The following is a 21770-nucleotide window of genomic DNA, read 5'->3' as shown; positions in this document are numbered from 1 at the left end:
CACTCCTCACATTAAAAATTGGCCTTGTGCCTAATTTGCTCGGTGGGGGAGCAAATAAATACCATCTCTAAATTCAATATTCATAAAGATTGCATTGTGTAGTTTCTTTCCAAATCATGTTTCCTCCTCTTTCTTTCTCTCTCTCTTTCTCTCTCTCTCCCTCTCTCTCTCTCTCTCTCTCTCTCTCTCTCTCTCTCTCTCTCTCTTGTAATCGCTGACTCTTCTTTACCTTAGGTCTTAATATTTTTCTCTTCTTACTTCATGCAGAAGAATTTCATGGCTTTCAGAAATATATTTAGTTAGGCTTTCTTCTTCCATATTTACAACATCTTCAACACTAAGTAAGCCTCGACCACCTTCCTTTCTAGCTAAGTACAATCGATCTACATCTCCTTTCTTAGCAAATGTCTCATAAATTGTAAGCATTTTACTTTTTTTTGTGTGTGAAAACATTTCAATTCATCCACTGTCCAGTCAAGTATGCCAGCAGTATATCGAATGATAGCTACTGCTCTGGTGTTGATGGCATATATTGTATTCCGGCTGTGGAGATGGTATGTAAGAATAACCCTTAATCTTCTCTTGTATTCAGCTGTGACCTGATTTTACATTTCTATATTCTTAATCTTGTCCGCTTCCAATATTCCCAACTACTTGTAACCGCTATCGGTGTCAGTATTCTTTATCAGATCTGTTGTTGGAAGTTCTAAGCCATCTGAGTGGACTAGCTTGCCTCTTTTCATCACAAGAATAGCATATTTGGAGATGCAATATTCGATCCTTATGTCATTTTTAAACAATCTGATCGTGTTCAAGGTATCAAGTCGATTCTCATTCTTTCCAAAAACTTTAAGGTCATCCGTAAATAAGATGGTTGACTGTAGGAAGTCTTTTTTTACGATTCCATATCCTACTTTCACATTCTGCAAAAGAAATGTCTACGGGATCAAGCTGATGGCAAAAAGTAGTGAAGAAAGACTATCACCCTAAAAGATCGCTCTCTTAATTTTCACTTAGCCTAATAGAATATTTTCTGAAGTTAAATTTGTTTCCCAATTCTTCATGCTATTTGTAATAGATGCCCGAATGCTAAGGGCTATTCAGAGAATTCCAAACACTTGAGTATCCATGAATGTGGAACCATGACGAATGCTTTCTTATAGTCTACCCAGCCCATGACAAGGTTGGTAGATTTTCTTTTGCAATTTCTTAGAATCATTTTATCTGATCCTCGGTGCCACGTAATCTTTTTCGACAGCCTTTCTTGTTCTTCATGCAGCAAATTGTTTTGGTCCAAATGATCATAGATATTTTCAGACAGTATGCTAGTGAAAAGTTTCCACATAACTGAGAGGCAAGTGATTGGTCTAAAGTTTTTCACTTCAACCCCTTTTGTCTTATCCTTCATAATAAGGACTGTAGTCCCCTTTGTCAGCCAACCAGAGAAGTTACCCGTCATCAAACAGTCATTTAGCATTGTTTCAAGAAGCGGGTGGAGAGCTAGGCGATTTTTGAACCAGTATCCCTGGAATCCGTCAGGTCCAGGCGCTTTACAATTTGTAGGCTTTTTTTTTTCTCAGCATTTCGACGGTGACTGTTATGTTCATTTGTTGCTCCATTCTAGAGGATACCTCTCTTTCTTTGATCTAGTCTGCATCGTCTTGATGTTATCTTCCTTTTCCCAGATTCCTTTCCAGAATACACGCGATTCATCAGCATTGGGTACAACATCCTTCTCTCTTTCAATTCCTTCTAGTTGGTTAAAAAGAAGTATTTGGTTATTCTCAAACATCCTATTCTGCCGATATTGTTCAATTCTGTCACTGTAGTGTATATTTTTAGTAGTTTTAGCTGTGATACGCTGTTTTAGTTCTTCGATTACACACTGAAAACCTTTTTGTTGTATGTTAAATTTTGTATGTGTTTATCGTATCCGCTCTGACTTTTGAGTTTTCCTTTCTACGGCAGCTTGTAATCTACTGAGGTCCTTTCGATGTTGCTTATTTGAATATTTAGACGTTTCAGCCACCGGGGCTCCTTCTTTTCTTCTTGTTTTCTTTTTCCTACCTCACGCAACATTGATACTATATTAGCAGCAGATTTAATGATGTTAATGCACTGTTTTAAATTCATTTCATTATTATTATTATTATTATTATTATTATTAATTAACTACAATAATAATAATAATAATAATAATAATAATAATAATAATAATAATATTGGCTCACAAGGAGCTTTCAGACAGCTCATCAAATATCTCTTCTTGAAAACACACTGTGGTGTTCCCAGGAAGCTGAGTGACAACAAGTCTCCCCAGATGTCCAGTACTCTCCACCTCTTTCGATAGTATTTGCAATTAAATTTGCATTATTGCAACACCCACTTGCCATTGATTTTTCGTTGGCAGCGGCCATTGGTCTTTACTGGAATTTGAGTGGCAATAAGCCTCCCCAAGGTCCCAGTTCCCTTCGCACTTATCCAGCGGAGATCTGGCCATTGCTCTCTCCTCGGTCTTTCCTTTCTCCTTGACTCTGCTTGACTGTTTGGTCACACTTTTTTGGAGATAGGGGGGCATTGATGTGGTAATGGGGAGATAGGGGTGGGATTAGAGAATTTATAGATATGCGGCTTCAATGTTCTTGGTTTCATGTGGCGTTTCATGTTTTGCCTCTGCATCAGTTTGTCTAGTCCGCGCTTGTTGCACATGTGTTTTAGTCTCTACATTCAAGGGATTTTCTTAATATCTCAGCTGTTTTCATTATTGTTATTTGTTGCATTTTTCTAGTCATTCATTTGATTCCAATCTCTCCCATTCTTTTTTCAAAGTTTTTCGGGATTGTTCCTAGTGCTCCTACTATTATAGGTATTATCTTGATTTTCTTCATCAACCATATCTCTTTTAGCTCTCTGGCTAGCTCTATGTATTTGCTTTGTTTCTCCTTTTCTTTGATATTCACCCTGTGGTCGGCTGGAACAGCAAAGTCTACGATTAGCTTTGCGCACTTTTCAATGCCAAACTTCATTTGGATATCCTGCTGAGGAATACTATTATTATTATTATTATTATTATTATTATTATTATTATTATTATTATTATTATTATTATTATTCACTAGGAGTTCTCACTCAAGTCATTATCAGAGATTCCCCACTATTAATAACCGGTGTTGTTACCTAGGGTCTGAATGACAACAATCTTCCCAGATATCTTGTATTCTCCAACTCGTCCGATAACATTTGCAAACGCCTTTGCATTATCGCAAAATCCGCATTCCGTATAGATTTCGCTGGCCACGACTATTGATGTTCACTGGAATTTGGATGGTAATACGCCCCTCTAAGGTCCCAGTACATATTCCGTGGAGGTCTGGCATCCCTCTTTACCATTCACGAGTATTTTGTGTGATATCAACTGAGTTTAGTGTCTTTATTTTGTCTTTGGTAGCATGTTAGACCACAATACTGCTATGACTTTACTTGACACATAATAAGCAATTACGATACGATGCCATATTTACAAAGTCGGCGTTTACATTAGTACAGAATAGTACAGAATAGTGTGTCACAGAAAAACTGTTTCAGAACTGATTTGTGCTTTCTCCTAAGCTCATCTATACAGTGTGTCTGAAAGAGTCCAGAGAATCACGATTTCTTAGTCAAAAAAACATTCCGTCCAAAATTATTATGAAGAAGAATATACCAGCGCTGTGGGTGTGTTTTGTGTAGTTATTTACTATTAGCTTAACAACTGCCCTTTATCTAAACGAGGGTCGTTCCAAAAGTTAAACTTCCCACGTTTTAACTCAAAACTTAAAACGTTGAAGAGTTGGGGCGACCTTTTGTGGTCCAGAATTTATTTTTCTACATAGTCACCACCATTCTCAATGCACTTTTGCCAGTTTCTTTTGATGCCTCCGTAATAAATTGCTAACCGCGCCTTGTCACTCACGACTCTTAAATCGACGAATCTATCTCCTAACTGTACTAACATCAATTGTGTCGGCTTTGTAAACGTTCAACAGGCACCGGTGAATGTTGATCGGTATATATTTTTTCTGCACGGAGAAATTCAATGACACATATGTGCTGCTTCTGACGCACATCTATGGCAGGGGTAGCTTTCTTCGACTCTCCTACCGTCGATATCTGCAACAGAGTGATTAAACTTCCAAGTCATGAATGCATAACAATGCAGATTACAATGTTCTCTGATCAATTCGGGTAGAATAAAAATAGGTGGCATTACTTGTATAATGTCCATCCCAGATCACATGTACTATTTGACATACAACACATGTACAAAATGTCAACTAGAGAAATAAAGATACGAGTATTTCAGTTTATATTACTAAATATGATTTCAACGCATATTATTTAAGAAAGCTCAGTCATTATCTATTCTATAATTAACATGGTGACTGCACCAAAAAGTATAATTGATGATTAGGAGTTTGCTTTTATTTTTTTAAATACATGAATAAATGTTTGATGACATAATTTTATTCTTCCAAATAAAGAAATAAAACCGGTTTATTTAATAACATTATTGAAAACTGACATTGGCGATTTAATTCGTGTTATGTCACCTTGTTTTATTATGTAAAAGTGTTCACAAAAAATAGACGTAAATTAATTAATTTCTGACATGAGTAAAATCTACGAATAATAAATGTGTTCGTTCATTTAACGGTTAAATGAGAAAACAGCACGCATGGTTGAAGTCATGTTCAACACACACACACACACACACACATATATATATATATATATATATATATATATATATATATATATATATAGTCATCCACATGCAGAACTGTATCACAGCTTATCAGTGCGGTTAGGCAGGCAACTACCGCAAGCCAGGATCGAAACAGAACTGTCCGTACGACAGTCAAGATTTCTAACCATTACACTATTGAGTGGCTACTGTGCCCGTTGAGAATTAACGATGTTTTGGCATCGTCCGAATACCTAAGCTGGATTTGTTTAAACAAAGAGCATCGCTTAATACGCTAATGGTATATCGTGTATCGCTTCCCAATATGTTTAACTCAAGATAAGGAGCATAGTAGTCATCCACATACAGAACTGTTTCGCTGTATCACAGCTCATTAGTGCGGCTAAACAGACATTACTAAAGCCAGGATCGAAACCCAATCGCCCGTATGACAGTCAAGGCTTCGCACCATTATTCTATTCAGTAGTTGCTGTGCGGGTACGTATATAATAATAATAATAATGATAATAATAATAATAATAATTATATATATATATATATATATATATATATATATATATATATATATATATAAGTCACTTTCTGTGTATGTGAGTTCCTTCCTCATGGGTTCCGAAACGACTGAGACTATATTTTGCAAATTTCGCACAAACCTAATTTATATTTCTGGCAGAGTTTTTAGACTTTGTTTTGTACAGAAATTCATCTGATAAATATCTAAAATCGAAAACATCTGATTCTAAAAATAGTTTTCTTCCTTATAGATAAAAAAAGAAGAATTTTTATAGTTACACATGCCAAGGGAGATTAATAAATCTCAGCAAATCATTCCTTCTTAAGTAAAAACAGAGTTATTGCTTTCTGTTTATATAGCTGAGTGGTAGAGCATTTAACTACAGATCGAATGATCCCCTATTCAATTTGGGTATACTTCACCATTTTATTTTACCTTTTTTTATTAATGAGTTCAATTTACAATAAAAAAGAGGTACGATTTAATATCGCCGCAAATCATTTCTTTGTTTGCATATTTTAAAACTAAACATTAATCAGCAATGCTTTCCAGGGCATACACCCTCAAGACCAAATATTAGCTGTCGTACTAATGCAAAATAGCAGATGGAATTTGATGAAAGACATTATTTTATTTATTTATTTATTTTATTTATTTTATTTTATTTTTTTTTTTTTTTGAGAATTAAACTACCGGGCTAATTATTCCTCGTAATGTATAATATTCAATAGAGGATTGATTCTATAATAATACATCCGCAGTCTGCATAAATTAAAATATCATATTTAAGTGTATTGTACCACCGGACAACTTGGGCGTTTAGCAAGTATATATATATATATATATATATATATATATATATATATATATATATATATATATATATATATATATATATATATATATAACTAATAATGCCGAATTCCTATATGATTAATGAAGTCGTATTCCTATATGTTTACTTGTTCAGAATTTGGGTAATATATACAAAAGGTAGAATGTTTTACAAATAGATGTTAATACTGAAAACATACTCTTATATACTTTTATGCTTGCATGATTTCTATATATACTATTTACTTAAGAAATCAACAATGAGGGTTTATCTTATTTGCGCATTACATTCAAGAAAAGCTCTGTTAAAGGAGCTATAAATTTTTAATGGTCTTGTTTTAAATATTCCATTGAGAAATGTTATCAAGTTGATTTATTTCATTTAGTTTTAATTTAATTTACGTTTATATTATTTTTAATTATAAATATAACAACCATAAACTGCATTTAAAGACGCAAGTAAGATTTTATGGAACATTTATTAACAGTTATTTTCCTTTTCGCTTTATTTATGAGATTTTATTTCCTTGTTTGAATTTCATAGATGACGCCGATTAAGTTTTATGCTTACAAAAATCCAAAACAGGAAAATCATAACAGGATAGTAGGCTTTCATGGCTCCTGTGGGCTGCGACCTTATTTGGCTGTGGAAATAATTATATGCATATATATATATATATATATATATATATATATATATATATATATATATATATATATATATATATATATATACCAGTTTAAAGGTATTCAAGAATTTTGCTTTTTACGGGGTTATAAAGAGTACTCAGTAAAAGAAGAGCAAGACATATTTTTATTTATGTAAACAAATTTACATGATGACGATACTGACATATCTATCTATTCTTCCACCCCTTCTCCCTTTCTCTCTCTATATGTATGTATGTATGTATGTATGTACGTATGTATGTATGTATAAATGTATGCATATATATATATATATATATATATATATATATATATAAAGAGATAGAGAGGGAAATAGTAAGAGAGCGAGAGATTAATCCATAGATCTTATAAAACTTATTGTGTATAATATTAAAAAATTAATCATAGATCGTCAATTTCCTGATATGGAATTCTCTGAGTAAAACCATTTTTATAACTATACTAAAATTAATTGCTGTTCAGAGTTCGTGTGATTTTTTTGTTCTTGTGATTTTTTGTTCGTGCATTTTTATTAATAAGCAAACTTTCATTGCTTTTAAGATATGTGCATTACCTTAACCTGAGTAAAAATTATCGGAGCTTTCACTGAGAATTCAAAAAAGGAATATACAAAACTTGCATGGATTTAAATCTGTTTTCTTGAAGAATATAATAATATCGATCAAGAAACCTTCAAGAAATTCGAAATGAATTTCTCTTTTGTTCTTTCTGTTAGTTTTTATTATTGCTTCTATTTAAGTCATGTGACAAGTCAGTGTCCATAGTTTAGCAGTGTTCGTTATTTGGAGGATTTTTTCTCAAGATTTCAGATATTTTTTATCATTGCTGTCCATTGTATAGTTCTCCTAGCTTTGAATCAATTTCCTATGCCCTTTTGTCCAGGTTTGTGGGATTGTTCCTAGTGCACGTACTGTTATTCGTATATTTACTTGCTTAATGTTTCATTTTTTTCCTTTCTCTGGCAAGTTCCGTGTATTTGTATAACACGATCAGCCGTACACTGGCGTGTGACTGGCGTCACGTGTTACATTAATGTCTTGAAACGGTCTCATGAAGATGTGAAGACGGCCAGTCATTAAGGTCTGTGTATCAAGAAGAAAATCATACCTGAGATGTTGGATGTGGGTGTGGCTCCGCCATTCTCCCAGATGACTTCTTCACCCTGGTGGCATTCTGGTTGGAATCTCCTTCCTTCGTCCTCCGGACCGCTTCGTTGTTTGATGTAGACATTCATGGCAGACACAAAAAACACACACAACACGACACAATCGTAATATTTATGAAACATAATTAACTATTAATTTTACATTATGTATACACTACATATTACAAAAATAATTTACACTTTACATATCCTACAATTATTAAACTAACTATGCTTATCTAGTGCTGGAGAAACAGAAACATGCGTGCTCACTCATATTGTCCGGACGAAAAAGAGACCGATCAAGAAATGGAATTCTGAGATTGCATTTCTGTGTATCTCTACGCTTATGACATGCTTAAGAGTGTGTTAGCAACCGTGGCACTGAGATATAGTGTCACATTTGCTTTGTGGTGTGAAGTAAAGGGGTGATAGTATATCATAGATTTAATGCTTTTCATAAAATTATGCTCGAAGACAAATATGTATGTGTATATGTGCGTGTGTAGCCCATTCATAACATAAAGTAGTGTAAGAAATAATGATACTCGAAGTTTACTTCACGTAGGTGTTTTATTTACAAAGCTGCAACAGATACAAATCATATTTATCAGTCAGAGTCCGATCTTACTTTTGTGTATCACAACCGTCAGAAATAATATATCTACTTCGTTATTTACCCTGGTTTAAAGTCATCCCATTCGTTGGCATATTTCAGCGTCTATCTAAGACCGTTCTCGCGTCTCCGCGCGAGAATTTAAATAACAGAGGCATCAGGGAGAATGCAACTTTACCTGAAATAGAACAGGAGTTAATTCACCCTATTCGTAATTCAATCGTCTTAATACTTTGCATTTCTGTCTCTTCATCACCTGGACGAACAAATCTACGATTCAGCAGTTTTATGGCACATGGATTCCGTGCTTAAATATGCTTTTCAGTTTGTATGTCCGTAATTTTTTTAATTTGCTTTCCCAATACTGTCTCCGGTTTGTGTACGTACAATTTGTCTGCGTAATTTAATATCCAGTCATTTGAATAGTTTCTTGTTACTACCTTTCCTTACGCATTCGTTTATAATAATTCATGGAGCACTCTTTTTAGCAAAATCAAAATGACGTGAATACAAACATACATACATACATACATACCTCAAATATAACTTAAGAACTTTTAGTCTCAGTACATCTATTACGTTGGAATCAATGGAAAAAGTGATTTCTGTGCGCAATGGCAGCAGCACATTCTGGAGAGAACTACGGCTGGCTGTTAGGTTTTAGCTGGAATATTCTCGAGGGTATGAAACTGTCTACACCGACAGTTAACCACTCCGTTAGGTCAGATACTATAGAGGACACATCCTTTTTAAACATGGAACGCTGAGGTAGATCTGATATAAATGTACGGAAGCTATCCCAGTCAGCCATAGAGTATCGATATACTGTACGATGGAGAGGTACATCTGAGGATTTATTACATTTCATTTTTATCTTAACTGATACAACAGAAGATCCAAGTGGAGAACGGAAGCTGAATACAGTTCAGGGCAAGTTGTGAGAAAAAGGTCTTGGAGACTTGCATACTGGCCGTCAATATCGGGCACACGGGTGGATTCGTGAACAATCTGAGTGAGCAATGGAGTGATCAATGGAGCAATCATGACAGAACCTCCCCTCATCATCGGCCTTGTTTGAGTGAGTTAAACATTCCACATTGTGAACATTAAAGTCTCCACAGACATGAATATTAGCTCAAGAATAAGCAGATAGGACGTTGTAAATTTTCTCAGATATGCTTTTAAAGATAGTAACTCCGCTGTTGTGGGGGCGATAGAGAGCAAATATAAATGCAGTAGTTTGAGCAAGTGCAACCCGGAAGCACATATATGGTAAGTTATGATCTTCTCTGGAGATGTCCCTACCACATGGAAACCCATCTTTTATATAGGCACATATTCAATGGCAATGGCGATCTTGGGGGTCAGATATGGAAGTTAAGTTAGAGTATCATTTAATTACAAACTCATCTAGGAAAATATGTCCAATGCCAGCTTCACTTAAAAAGAATATATCTGGTTTATTCTCCTGTAATTGGGTTTCAACTTCTGGTAGGTTAGAAAGTAGATCCCTAATGTTCGAGACGGAGACGTGGTAGTGGGGGTCTACGTTAGAAGTTGGAAATCCGGATTTAATCGTGTATTTTTTGGCTGTGGAAATAATTATATAATCTCTCACATTCTGAAAATTATATTATATATATGTATTAGAATTTCATTTGGAGGTGTATGTTGAGCAAAAGAAAAAAGATGGTAGTAGGAAGTCAGGCTCGAACCCGTTCTGTGAAAGAGGAAAAGAATAGGAAAAACGTGAGGTCTTTGCTGTTACGACCACCGTCAAACCGGGAGTTATGTAGGTTTAAATTAAGGCTAGACAATCGAAAAGAGGGGATTACTTTTGAAAATATCGGGGGGAAAAGCGACCCCTTCCTGTAGAAAAGTGCCCATTTGAGGCGAAGAAATTAATGTTTTTGCCAATTTTTCGGTATTTTTCGTCTGAAGGGTCGGGCTTCAAACGATACTGATCTTGTGAAAATCCTTCGCCTCAGTCGAAAGGATTAGCCAGGCATGCAAACATATACATGCATACATTTATATATTGATAGCTCAAATTTTCGACCAACCCGATTAAAAAGCTTGCCCTATCTCTGAATACCCTTTATGTAAAATTTCAAATGTTTAGACCAGAAATTGTCTGAGTAATTTGGTAGACCGCAGAGGTCAACTTGTTTTTAATTTTTACCCCTATTATGACCCTTTAACACTTATTGTTTTAGGCTCAAATCAAGTTATTAAGTACGATCCATGTCCAAGGAACCTATATCTAAAATTTCAATTTTTTAGATCCAAACAGTAAAATTTCTGTCCGAAAACAGATTACAAAAGTTTTCTTAAATCTCACTAACCTGTATATTAAATTTCGAGTCTGTAATGCGTTATTGCGTAGGATAATGTACACAGACACAAAGACACACACACACACACAGATACGTTCACTTTTATAGATATATAGATAGATAGAAAGATAGATATAGGTAGATTGGACGCAATACGTAGTAATGATTAAAAAAGTTTTAAAAAAAAAAAGAATTACGCTCCACCACCGAGAATTGAAACCAAAACGTTTAGCTAACGATTTATTTTTGTCTCTGTCGGTAACGACTGAGCTATGAACACATTTTTAACCCAAGGATAAAAATTAAAACGAACCAATAGCTACGAGCATTTATAGCATTTATAATGCCGGCGTTTGACCTTCACTTGGCAAATTTATTTTTTTATTTTTTCATTTTTCCCGTGTAATACCAAAATATAACGTTTCGCATGGATTCAAATACCTTATATATGAAGTTTCCTGTCTGTAGACCAAAACCTCTAGGAGGAGTTTGGTAGTCAAAATTTGTTAAACAAAAATATATACGTATACATAAATATATATGAAAACCGTTTTGTGTTTACTATAAACTTTTTTACTTAAATATTATGCAAGTATAAATCATGTAGAATATATGCATTAATATAATTACACGTAATAGTTAACTAAAGATAATCATCGCATAAGAAAACCGAACAAACTAAAATGAATGCTTAAAAGAATATGCAAATAGGCTAGATCTTTCGCTAGTGAATGCAATTCCACAACGCATATATAAGAAAGTTGTATTTTCCTTTTAAATGAATACAAAAGAGGGTTTTTTAATATGAATGTCAATACACACACAAGAAAACGAATTTATAGGAGTGGAGATAATATATATATATATATATATATATATATATATATATATATATATATATATATATATAATCATGTTCAAAATTATGGAGCACCTATAAAAATTTAGATAATATAATAGTTTAAAACTACACGTATTTAAAGGTTAGCAAATTGTACAGTTGAGAGCAGTGTAAAATATTACAGTAGATTGTAGTATTTATTTTCTTTAAAGCCTCTTTCAAGAGTTTTACCTGAGTTTCATACTAAATTCATTTCAATATTCAAAATGATTCATTATCATGCTAAAAAGTGTTTCTTACTTTTCAGGTAATATTTGATCCCTGCCAGTTCGATATTATAATATTTCCAAAGATGCAGCTTTCAGAGATTAAAAAGGCACAAATTGTGGCTTTATCTCGTGAAAGATATGTTAAGTTTGAACTTGCCAGGAAAACGGAATGCTCAAATAATGATTAACAGCGACAAGGCCGTAAAAAGTCTACAACCGACAGGGAAGACAGATCTTTGAAATCAGAAGCCCGCAGTATTAATGCTGGAGTTCCCCAGGAGTCCATCCTGTGTCCAACTCTCTTCCTGATCTGCATCAATGATCTCCAAAATCACACCCTAAGATCATTAGTAGACATTTATGCTGATGACACTACCATCTATGGCAACACTTCAAAGGCTGTAAACGACTAAGTGCTCTCCGATTACCTCTCCTCTGATCTTGATCACGTAATGTAATAAGGAAAGAGGTGACTTGTTGCATCTGAAACCAAGCTTTTATCTTTCCATCATTAATGCCCTGATCCCCGTCTGGCATCAATTGAAAGGAATGGCTTTCGTCTTGAGGAAGCCCCATGTTTTGACAAGTTTCTGGGTTTGACCTTTACCCCTGATCTGAAATGAAGCATGTGCATCAAATTCGTTGCCAAGGCTGCTGGTAAAATGGTGGAATCGTTCTATCGCTCCAGTAGATATCTCACTGCTGATGTAATTCTCTATATGTAGAAAAGCCAATTACGTCCAAGGATGGAGTACTGTTGCCACATCTAAGCAGGAGCTTCAAGAATCAGCTTATCCTCCTTTGACAGAGTTCAAATAGACTATAGCCTAGTGGGATATGCCCTTTCCTCTTCCCTGTAACGTCTTTCCAACAGAAGAGACGTTGCAGGAAAGTCATATAATCTATGGTTCCCTCCTGGCCTGACTTTCACGAAAAACACTCGTCTCTGTATTGCCATTTGGTTAATGGGTTCTGGACTATGCAGTACCTTCTGGTGGGACCTCTCGATGCCATATTAGTGGGTAATTGTTACAGCTTTACCTTATCATGTGCTACAAAATAAAATAAATTTTCTTTTTCTCTTACCTTCCCTCTCTGCTCTGCTCTAAGCAAGTCTGGCGACCTATTCCACAAATCCCAATCATGAAAGGTTTCTAGAAAAAGTACTCGATTAAACCCAGATCTCCAATTTCCAACGCAGACCCCCACAACCATTCTCCTTCTCCAACATCAAGGGTCTACGTTCTAACCTTCCAGAGGTTCAAACTCTACTACAGGAGACAAAGCCAGACCTATTATTCCTAAGCGAAACTGGCATTGTACCGACTTCTTCCCTAGATGAGTTAGTAATTAAAGGATACTCTAACAACCTCTAAATCCGACCCACAAGCTCGCCATGGGCATTGAGAATGTGCCTACATTAAAGACGACTTTCCATGTAGTAGGGACATCTCTAGAGAAGATCCTAATTTAGCATACATGTGCTTCCGGTTGCACTTGCTCACACTTTATATTTATATTTGCACTCTATCGCCCCCACAATTACTATCTTAAATAGCATAACTGAGAAAATTGACTGTCTTGTCCCCCTCAGCTTACATCCTCAGAGTACCCCTCAGCTTACATCCACGTCTGTACGGACTTCAATGTCCACAACGTGGAATGGTTAACCCACTCAAACAGGACCGATGACGAGGGGAGGTTCTGCCATGATTTCTCCATTGCTTATGGCCTCATTCAGACTATCCAAGAACCCACCCGCGTTCCCGACACTGACGGTCAGTATGCAAGTCTTCTGGACTTCTTGCCCGAAGCTGTGCTCATCTTCCGGTCAGTCTCCACTGGGATCTTCCGACCACTCTGTTGTATCAGTTAAGATAAGACCAAAATGTAATAGGTCTTCAGACATATCTCTCCATCGTACAGTGTATTGATATTCTATGGCTGACTGGGATAGCGACCGTATAATTATATCAGACCTACCTCTACGTGACATGTTTAAAATTGATGTGTCCTGACGGAATGGTTAACTGTAGGTATAGACAGTTTCATACTCTCGAAAATATTCCAGCTAAAACCTAACAGTCAACCGTAGTTCTCCCCAGAATGTGCTGCTGTCATTGCGCACAGAAATCACCTTTTCCATTGATTCCAACGTAATAGATGTACTGAAAGTAAAACCGCTTTCAGGACTGCAAGCAACCACTGTAAAAAAAAGTAATGAATAAGGCAAGAGTGTTGTATGCCCAGTCTGTCAAGTCCAAGGTAGCTGAACAGCGGATTGGTTCCCATCAGTTCTGGCAAGTAGCAAACAGAATCCTCAACAGAAGTGTGAGCTCTATCCTAACTATCATCAATGGACCTGAGGTAATCTCATCAGTATCAGAAAAGGCCAATCTTTTTGCCAAGAACTTTGCAGCTAATTCTACCCTTTGCGAACTAGGCCGCCAACCTCCAGTATTTCCTGGTATATCAGAAAACATGCTATGTGACATACAAATATCGATACGTTATGTTGCCAAGCTAATCAAGAACCTTGATTCCAGTAAAGCAACTGGCCCTGACGGCATTCCAATTATGGTGCTCAAAAGGTTTCAACCGGAACTAGCTCCCATAATTACAAAGTTATTTAAGCGTTGTTTTAATGCTTCCCAACACCTTGGAAAATCTCATCAGTATACCCTGTATTGGAGAACTCAGGTGATCGCTCATCTTCCTCTCAGTACAGATCAATAAGTCTCCTATGCATCATGAGTAAGCTTCTGGAATCTGTGCTGAATAAAGAAGTAGTCAGCCATCTCAGCAAAAATAACATTCTTATTGACATGCACTATGGTTTCCGTTCTGCTAGATCTACAGCAGGCGTGCTTACAGTTATATCTCATAGGATTCTCGAATCCCTCGCTCGAAGCTTCCTCTCTAGGGCAATTTCTCTTGATATATCAAAGGCCGTTGATAGAGTATGGCATAAAGGTCTACTTCACAAGATCTCCAGTCATGGTATAGCTGGAAATGTCTTCTCAACTATTATATAATTTCTCTTTGGTAGAGTAGTGGTTCATGGGCAGAAATCAGAAGCTCTCAGTATTAATGCTGCAGTCCCTCAGAGGTCCATCCTGGGCCCAACTCTCTTCCTGATCTACATCAATGATCTTCCAAACCACATCCTTACATCATTCGTAGACATTTATGCTGACGACACTACCATCTATGGTAGCACTTCGAAGACGGTAAACGACCTAGTTTTCTCTGATTCTTTCTCCTCTGATCTTGGGCATGTGGTACAATGGGGGAAAAGTGGCTTGTTACTTTTAATGCATCTAAAACCAAACTTCCATCTTTACATCATCAACCATCAATCGAATGGCTCTCGTCTTGGGGAGGCTTCATGTTGTGAGAAGCTTCTGGGCTTGACCTTATCTCTCGATCTGAAATGGAACACGTATATCAAATCCATTGTCAAAGTCGTGGGAAAAATGGTGGGATCCTTCTACCGCTCCACTGGATGCCTCACTCCTGATGCAATTCTCTACCTATATAAAAGCCAGGTTCGGCCAACGATGGAGTACTGCTGCCACATCTGGGCGGGGGCTGCAGAAGGCAGCTTATCCTGTCTTGACAGATTTCAAAATGGACTTCGTAGTTTAGTGGGGGTGCCCTTTTCTCTTCCCTGCAACCTCTTTCCCACAGAAGAGACGTAGCGAGCCTGTCCTTGCTTTATCGTTATTTTCGTGGCAGGTGCTCATCTGAGCTTCAATCTATGGTCCCCTCTCGCCAGACTGCATAACGATGACTGCATAACGAAGGCCCACAGCCCACTCGGGAACGCTGATCATGCAGTGATAATGGTTGAAATCGCCCTAAACTCTAGACCCAAAACTGAAGAGCCAGTGCTCAAAACAACGAGATATTATAATAAGGCTGACTGGGAAGCCATCAGGGAACTAATTAGAGATGCTCCATGGAAAAATATTTTCTCTCTCCCTGCTGAACAATGTGCAAACGAGACCACTGACTGGTTCAAAACTGCAATCGAAGCGCATGTTCCCATGCGGAAATTTTATAGTAAGCCCCACTCTCCCCAATGGTTTACGTCGACTTGTGCAACTGCCATTGCTCAAAAGCAGCATGCATACCGTAGGTTTAACCGACATCAGTCCAGTTCAAACAGACTGAAGTATATAGAAGCTAGAAATAACGTTAAGAAAGAAATAGCGACAGCTAAGGGAGAATTTACGGAAACCACTAAAAAGCGCATCGAAGCACAAAAACTAGGAACTCGAGACTTCTGGAAAATTTACAACAGTGTAGTAAATAATGGGCAATCAACAATTCCCCCACTAACCAACAATCACGAGGTTGTCTCCTCAGCAACCGACAAGGCTAACATGCTTGCCAGTCGGTTTGCCTCAAACTCCACAATGGACCCTTCCAACCACCCCCTACCTGACTTTCCTATGCGGACAGACGCCACGCTAGACGATCTGAAAACCACCCCTGCTCAGGTGCATGCTATCATAAAAAACCTTGACACCTCAAAAGCATGTGGACCCGATCTTATCCCAGCTGTGCTATTAAAAAAGTGCTCAGCCGAAGTAGCTCCAGTTCTCTCCAAACTCTACAACAAATGCCTTAATGAAGCTTGCTTTCCGGGCTGTTGGAAAACTGTTTCTGTTGTACCAGTATTCAAGAATTCTGGCGAAAGGACTGACCCATCAAATTATCGCCCCATTAGCCTCCTCCCACTTTTTTGCCAAAATATTTGAGACCATAATTAACCATGCTCTAGTCCATCATCTTACAGATGCTAAACTACTGACTGACAAACAATATGGATTTAGACAAGCCCGTTCCACAGCAGACATCCTAACTGTGATCTCTGAACGTATATACCATTCACTGGACAAAGCGGGGGAGGGCAGAGCGGTAGCTCTAGATATATCTAAGGCTTTGACAGGGTATGGCATGAGGGTCTCCTCAGTAAAATCAGATCATACGGTATCACTGGTAGAATACTTAACATAATTAAATCCTTCTTAGATAAGAGAAAAATCCAGGTTGTCCTCGACGGTCGTACATCTAAACAATATGATATAAATGCGGGGGTGCCCCAGGGTTCTATCCTTGGACCTCTATTGTTCCTGATATTCATAAATGACCTCCCCGACAACATTGCCTCTGAGATGGGTATATATGCTGATGACACTACACTCTATGGCAGGCACGACAGAAAGACGAATGAACACATTTCTAAAGAAATGGCACAAACACTAGAGGAAGACCTCCAATCTGTAGTGGAATGGGGACAAAAGTGGTTGGTCGCGTTCAATGCTGCCAAGACTAAACTAGTTTCATTCAATAATTACAAGAAACCCTCTCTACCACCCATAGCAATGGCCAACGACTCTTTATCTGAGAGTCCATCTTTCAAACTCCTTGGTCTAACGTTCACAGGAAACATGAGTTGGAACAATTACATTGAAGGCATTGCCAGGGCCGCTGCAAGAAAGGTGGGCTCTCTCTACCGTGCTAGAAAACTACTAACACCCGAAAGTATCCTGTACCTCTATAAGGCCACCATTCGCCCATGTATGGAGTATTGCTGCCACATCTGGGCTGGTGCATCTGCTACTAGTCTCTCGCTCCTTGATAAGGTTCAAAAGAGAGTCGCAAACCTGATAGGCCCTGAACTGGCATCTAAGCTTCAGCCTCTGTCCCATCGACGAAATGTTGCATCCCTCTGCCTTTTCTACAAGTATTTTAGTGGTGAATGCTCTGACGAACTGCAATCACTTGTGCCCCCACGACGTGAGCACCCTCGACAAACCCGACAGGCTGCTAAATCCCACCCCCACACTGTAGAGATCCCTAGATGTAAAAGATCTTTTTACTCCAATAGTTTCTTCCCCAGAACCGCTAGACTCTGGAATTCCATTCCAGGTCCCTGCTTCCCCAACAGTACTGACGTGCAGAAGTTCAAGTGTAACGTGAACCGACACCTTGCTGCCCAAATCCCTATATAGTACCCCAGTAGTTGTTGCCCCTGATAGTAGCCCCTTACACCAAAGTGGCAATTTGCGTTGTTTGGGGTGAAAATGTAATAAAAAAAAAAAAAGACTTTCACGAAAAACACTCGTCTAGCCAGAACCACTATCAACAATTTCCCACACTCCTTATATGGACCTATACCTAAACGTAGATTCCATGAACAGGGCTTCTTTCTTAGAACTGATCGCCTGTGGAACTCTATTCCCTTTGCTTGCTTTCCAGCTGACTACAATCTGATTGTCCAACGTGAACAAGTTCTTATTGAACCGCCCCCCTAAGTAATCCCAGTTACAAAATTCCCACTAATGTTCACTACGCTACAATCACAATGACTAGTGTATACGCATTAACCCTTATCCTTGAGTGGCCTCTGGGCCTTGATAAGTGGCGACCCCCATGTATACACACCCACTATCAATAATTCCCCCACATTCTTTATCTGTGCCTAAACCTAAACGTAGATTCCATGAACAAAGCTTCTTTTCTTAGAATTACATGCCTGTGGAACTATGTTTCGTTTTCATAAAAATACAAATAACAAAAAAACATTACATCGATCTATAGATATTCACTCTCGACAACAATCTAATACATTCCAAATATAAGAAGGTTTTTCTTTCCTGTACATTTTATCAGCATATGTCACGTGGCATAGACATAATCATAAATAATCTCGAGTCATCAGTTTTAATTGTTTATAAAGTTTTACAGTACAACTATTTCAATAAATGCACTGACCTTCGATTATCATATTTTCAGTGTAATTTAACTTTATACAGACATAGCATTATTCTTTTCGATATTTCCCTGTATCTTGTTCATAGGGTATTAATTAAATGTCGAATTTCAGGTTTGTTATTTTTATTCGGTAGTAATCTCAGTACGGGAAAAACCTGTTCCTCTATTCTATGTAAACACTTGATTCCATCTATGGTTTACATTAATAAAATTCAAGCATTAATATTTGAATTAACGTTAAAAATATCTGCTTTTCTATGCCTTTTTTTTTGGTCTTGTTCATGATTAAAGTATTTTCGTAATTAAAATCATATTTACATCTACCGTACTACTTCCGGTATTTGATTCGTCGTTCATTACGCTTAATTAAATAATGACATGTAAGGTTTCTACGTTCAAAATTGTATTTTCATTTGTTCTTTCAATATTATAAAATGTATTCCTTTATCCCGAGTATAACATTAGTGGGTTTACATTCGCTACTATATATATATATATATATATATATATATATATATATATATATATATATATATATATATATATATATACGGCACAATCATGTTGATACACCGATTCTCACAATATCACCGAAGTAAAACAACGTGTATCATGGCCAGTACGAGATAGGTGATAATTTGGGAAGACTAGGTGCTGTATGTACCGCGCCGAGTCGAAGAAATTTCCAGGTTGGTATCTGAGGGTACAATAATTCATTGAGAGAGATACACCCCAAGTCGTCGTTAACACATGCCTCTAACAGAAAAAAAACATGCGGTCTACTATCATGTGGCAGTCATCTGTACTGACAAAGGTAATACAAAAAAATGTGGTTGGTTCTACACAAAACCTTCAGTACTATAAAAAAAGATCGTCTGTGCGGATTTCCGAGCAACTCGGATGTTGTGGCGGAAGCTCATGCGTTGAAATCGATGGGAGAGTTCATTATATATATATATATATATATATATATATATATATATATATATATATATATATATATATGACAAAAGTCTGTATTCCATATTACAAGGTGTTTCTGATCTTACAGTTTATTCGCTTGAGTGCGTGAACATGCACGTTTTTTGACAGCACCCGTTTCGTAGCGCAATTTTTTTTTATAATATCAATAAATGAATTTATTCTGTTCTTAACTGATCAGTAGAAAAGGCACTTATCAATTCATTAAAAGAAAATAAATGCATATGGACATTATTACAAAATCTATATAGAGAGATGGAAACAAAGGAATAGATTATTTAAAATATATATTAATTATTATCATGCTTACGAAATTATCAATGTAGGAAGTAATTACTGCTATCCCTAGGGATATTCGAACCCAATCACAAAGTCAACTGTGAGTTAGTAGGCTGAGATTCTTAATTCAGACCACCAGAAATTAGCACAGTCATTGAGGGAAATTACGTCTCTATCAAATCAAAATCAGTGCGCATAAACAGTAAGCAATCAAAGAGTATTCCATGACTGGAAGTCTTAGAATCTTTCAAGTTTTAAAACTATATTTTTAAAAATCACCCATTTCTTTTTTGGAAAGCTTTTTTGATAGTAAGTCAGTTAATCTCTTACAATCACTCTATTAGCTTGCTCTCAAGAATATATACTAGTCTTAATATTATTTCATGAATCATCATTTGTTCACCATGAAACATTCTTTCGGGGATTTATATGAGAGAGAGAGACAGAGAGAAAAAGAGAGAGATTCGTATTGTTTGTCATTTTTTAATGTTTAATAAAAATTCCCGGCAACATTTCACCTTATTCCTTACCTCATTCCGTGTTGTATATAAACATAAGAATTACTTGCATTGACACAAAACTAATTACGTTGCACGCTCTTTAGACTCGAATGACATTTTAGTATGGTTTTATATACGAATTCGTTTCACCTATCTTATGTATTCCCGTAGAGAATGATGTATGAATGGCTTTCACGGCTAAATATGCATTAAAAAATGTATATATGTGTGTTTGTATAATAAATAATTATAGTTATTTTTTAACCTATGAACAGATATCTATCGAACTTACCTTCTTATCAGTGTGGTAATTAATAAGTATTACCAGTCAAGGGATTCAAACTCATTCAAAAAGCCATCCTTAACTTTATAAGCCTGCATTAAACCATGCTAGAAGTAAGGAGATAAAAATTCTGTTAATACGAGTAAATAGTTAGATAGTACTCAAAACCTATATTCCCTACTACGTATACTAATAGGACCCGTGTACCAGCGTTGCACGATGGAAAGATGCACCACAGCCAGAACGGATTCGAAAATAAATGAAACAATGATTAGCTGGTACACTATTGCATGTAAGTCACTTCGATAAACTTCTAGAAACATTTTCAACACAGATAGATATTATTTGTAAAGAACTTGGGAGCTGACAGAAATGAAAGATTTGTTAGGTATCTATTAATCAGAGGATGTAATCGTTAAACCATACATGAAATTATATTATCGAAAGAAGGTTTATACTAGGACAAACGTACGCATATCAAAAAGAAAGTTATTCTTGACCTTATGGTCTTTTTTTAGTTTCATATTTTATCGTGATAGTATAATGCTGAAACAGATGTGCACATGAAAATTATGCATATTGGGGATTATACCCTCCCGAGACTGCTGTGTAACGGGCGTCCACTGTCGGCCTTGACCATTGTCAGTCGTGATCACAGGTATTCTTGGACACCGACGACCTTAGTTATTGACGGCCGTATTCACTTGTGACAGTTGTTAGTGATGGTCAATGTCGTCTCATGTCGGCCCTTGCAAATATCGGGTACTGGCAGTTGTGGTCAAAATGAAGTAATCTGGCTTCCTCTTTCGGATAATGGGAAGCAGTCGAAGGCCCAGGTTGAAGTAATGCTTACGCAAACAAAACAAGGAGAACTCTATTTCTCTCTCTAATCAATCCAGAGTGGCAGCATTGGTGTAGTTTGGATTTCGCATCATTTTGTAACTGATAAGGAC

At 36.7% G+C, this 21770-nt stretch overlaps 1 protein-coding gene across 1 annotated transcript; it reads right to left on the bottom strand.

Annotated features, from left to right (window-relative positions):
• Positions 1-1096: 1096 nt before the first annotated feature.
• On the bottom strand, positions 1097-1477 carry LOC145280282 (uncharacterized). Its single transcript, XM_080132054.1, has one exon. The coding sequence runs from the start codon at positions 1475-1477 to the stop codon at positions 1097-1099; it is 381 nt and encodes a 126-aa protein (XP_079988180.1).
• Positions 1478-21770: the final 20293 nt, after the last annotated feature.

This window comes from Euprymna scolopes, chromosome 7, assembly GCF_053919585.1.
Source record: "Euprymna scolopes isolate OS-2025 chromosome 7, ASM5391958v1, whole genome shotgun sequence".
NCBI classification, from domain to species: Eukaryota; Metazoa; Mollusca; class Cephalopoda; order Sepiida; family Sepiolidae; genus Euprymna; species Euprymna scolopes.
Note: the sequence above shows the minus strand (reverse complement) of the source record. Positions and strands in the feature narration are given on the sequence as shown.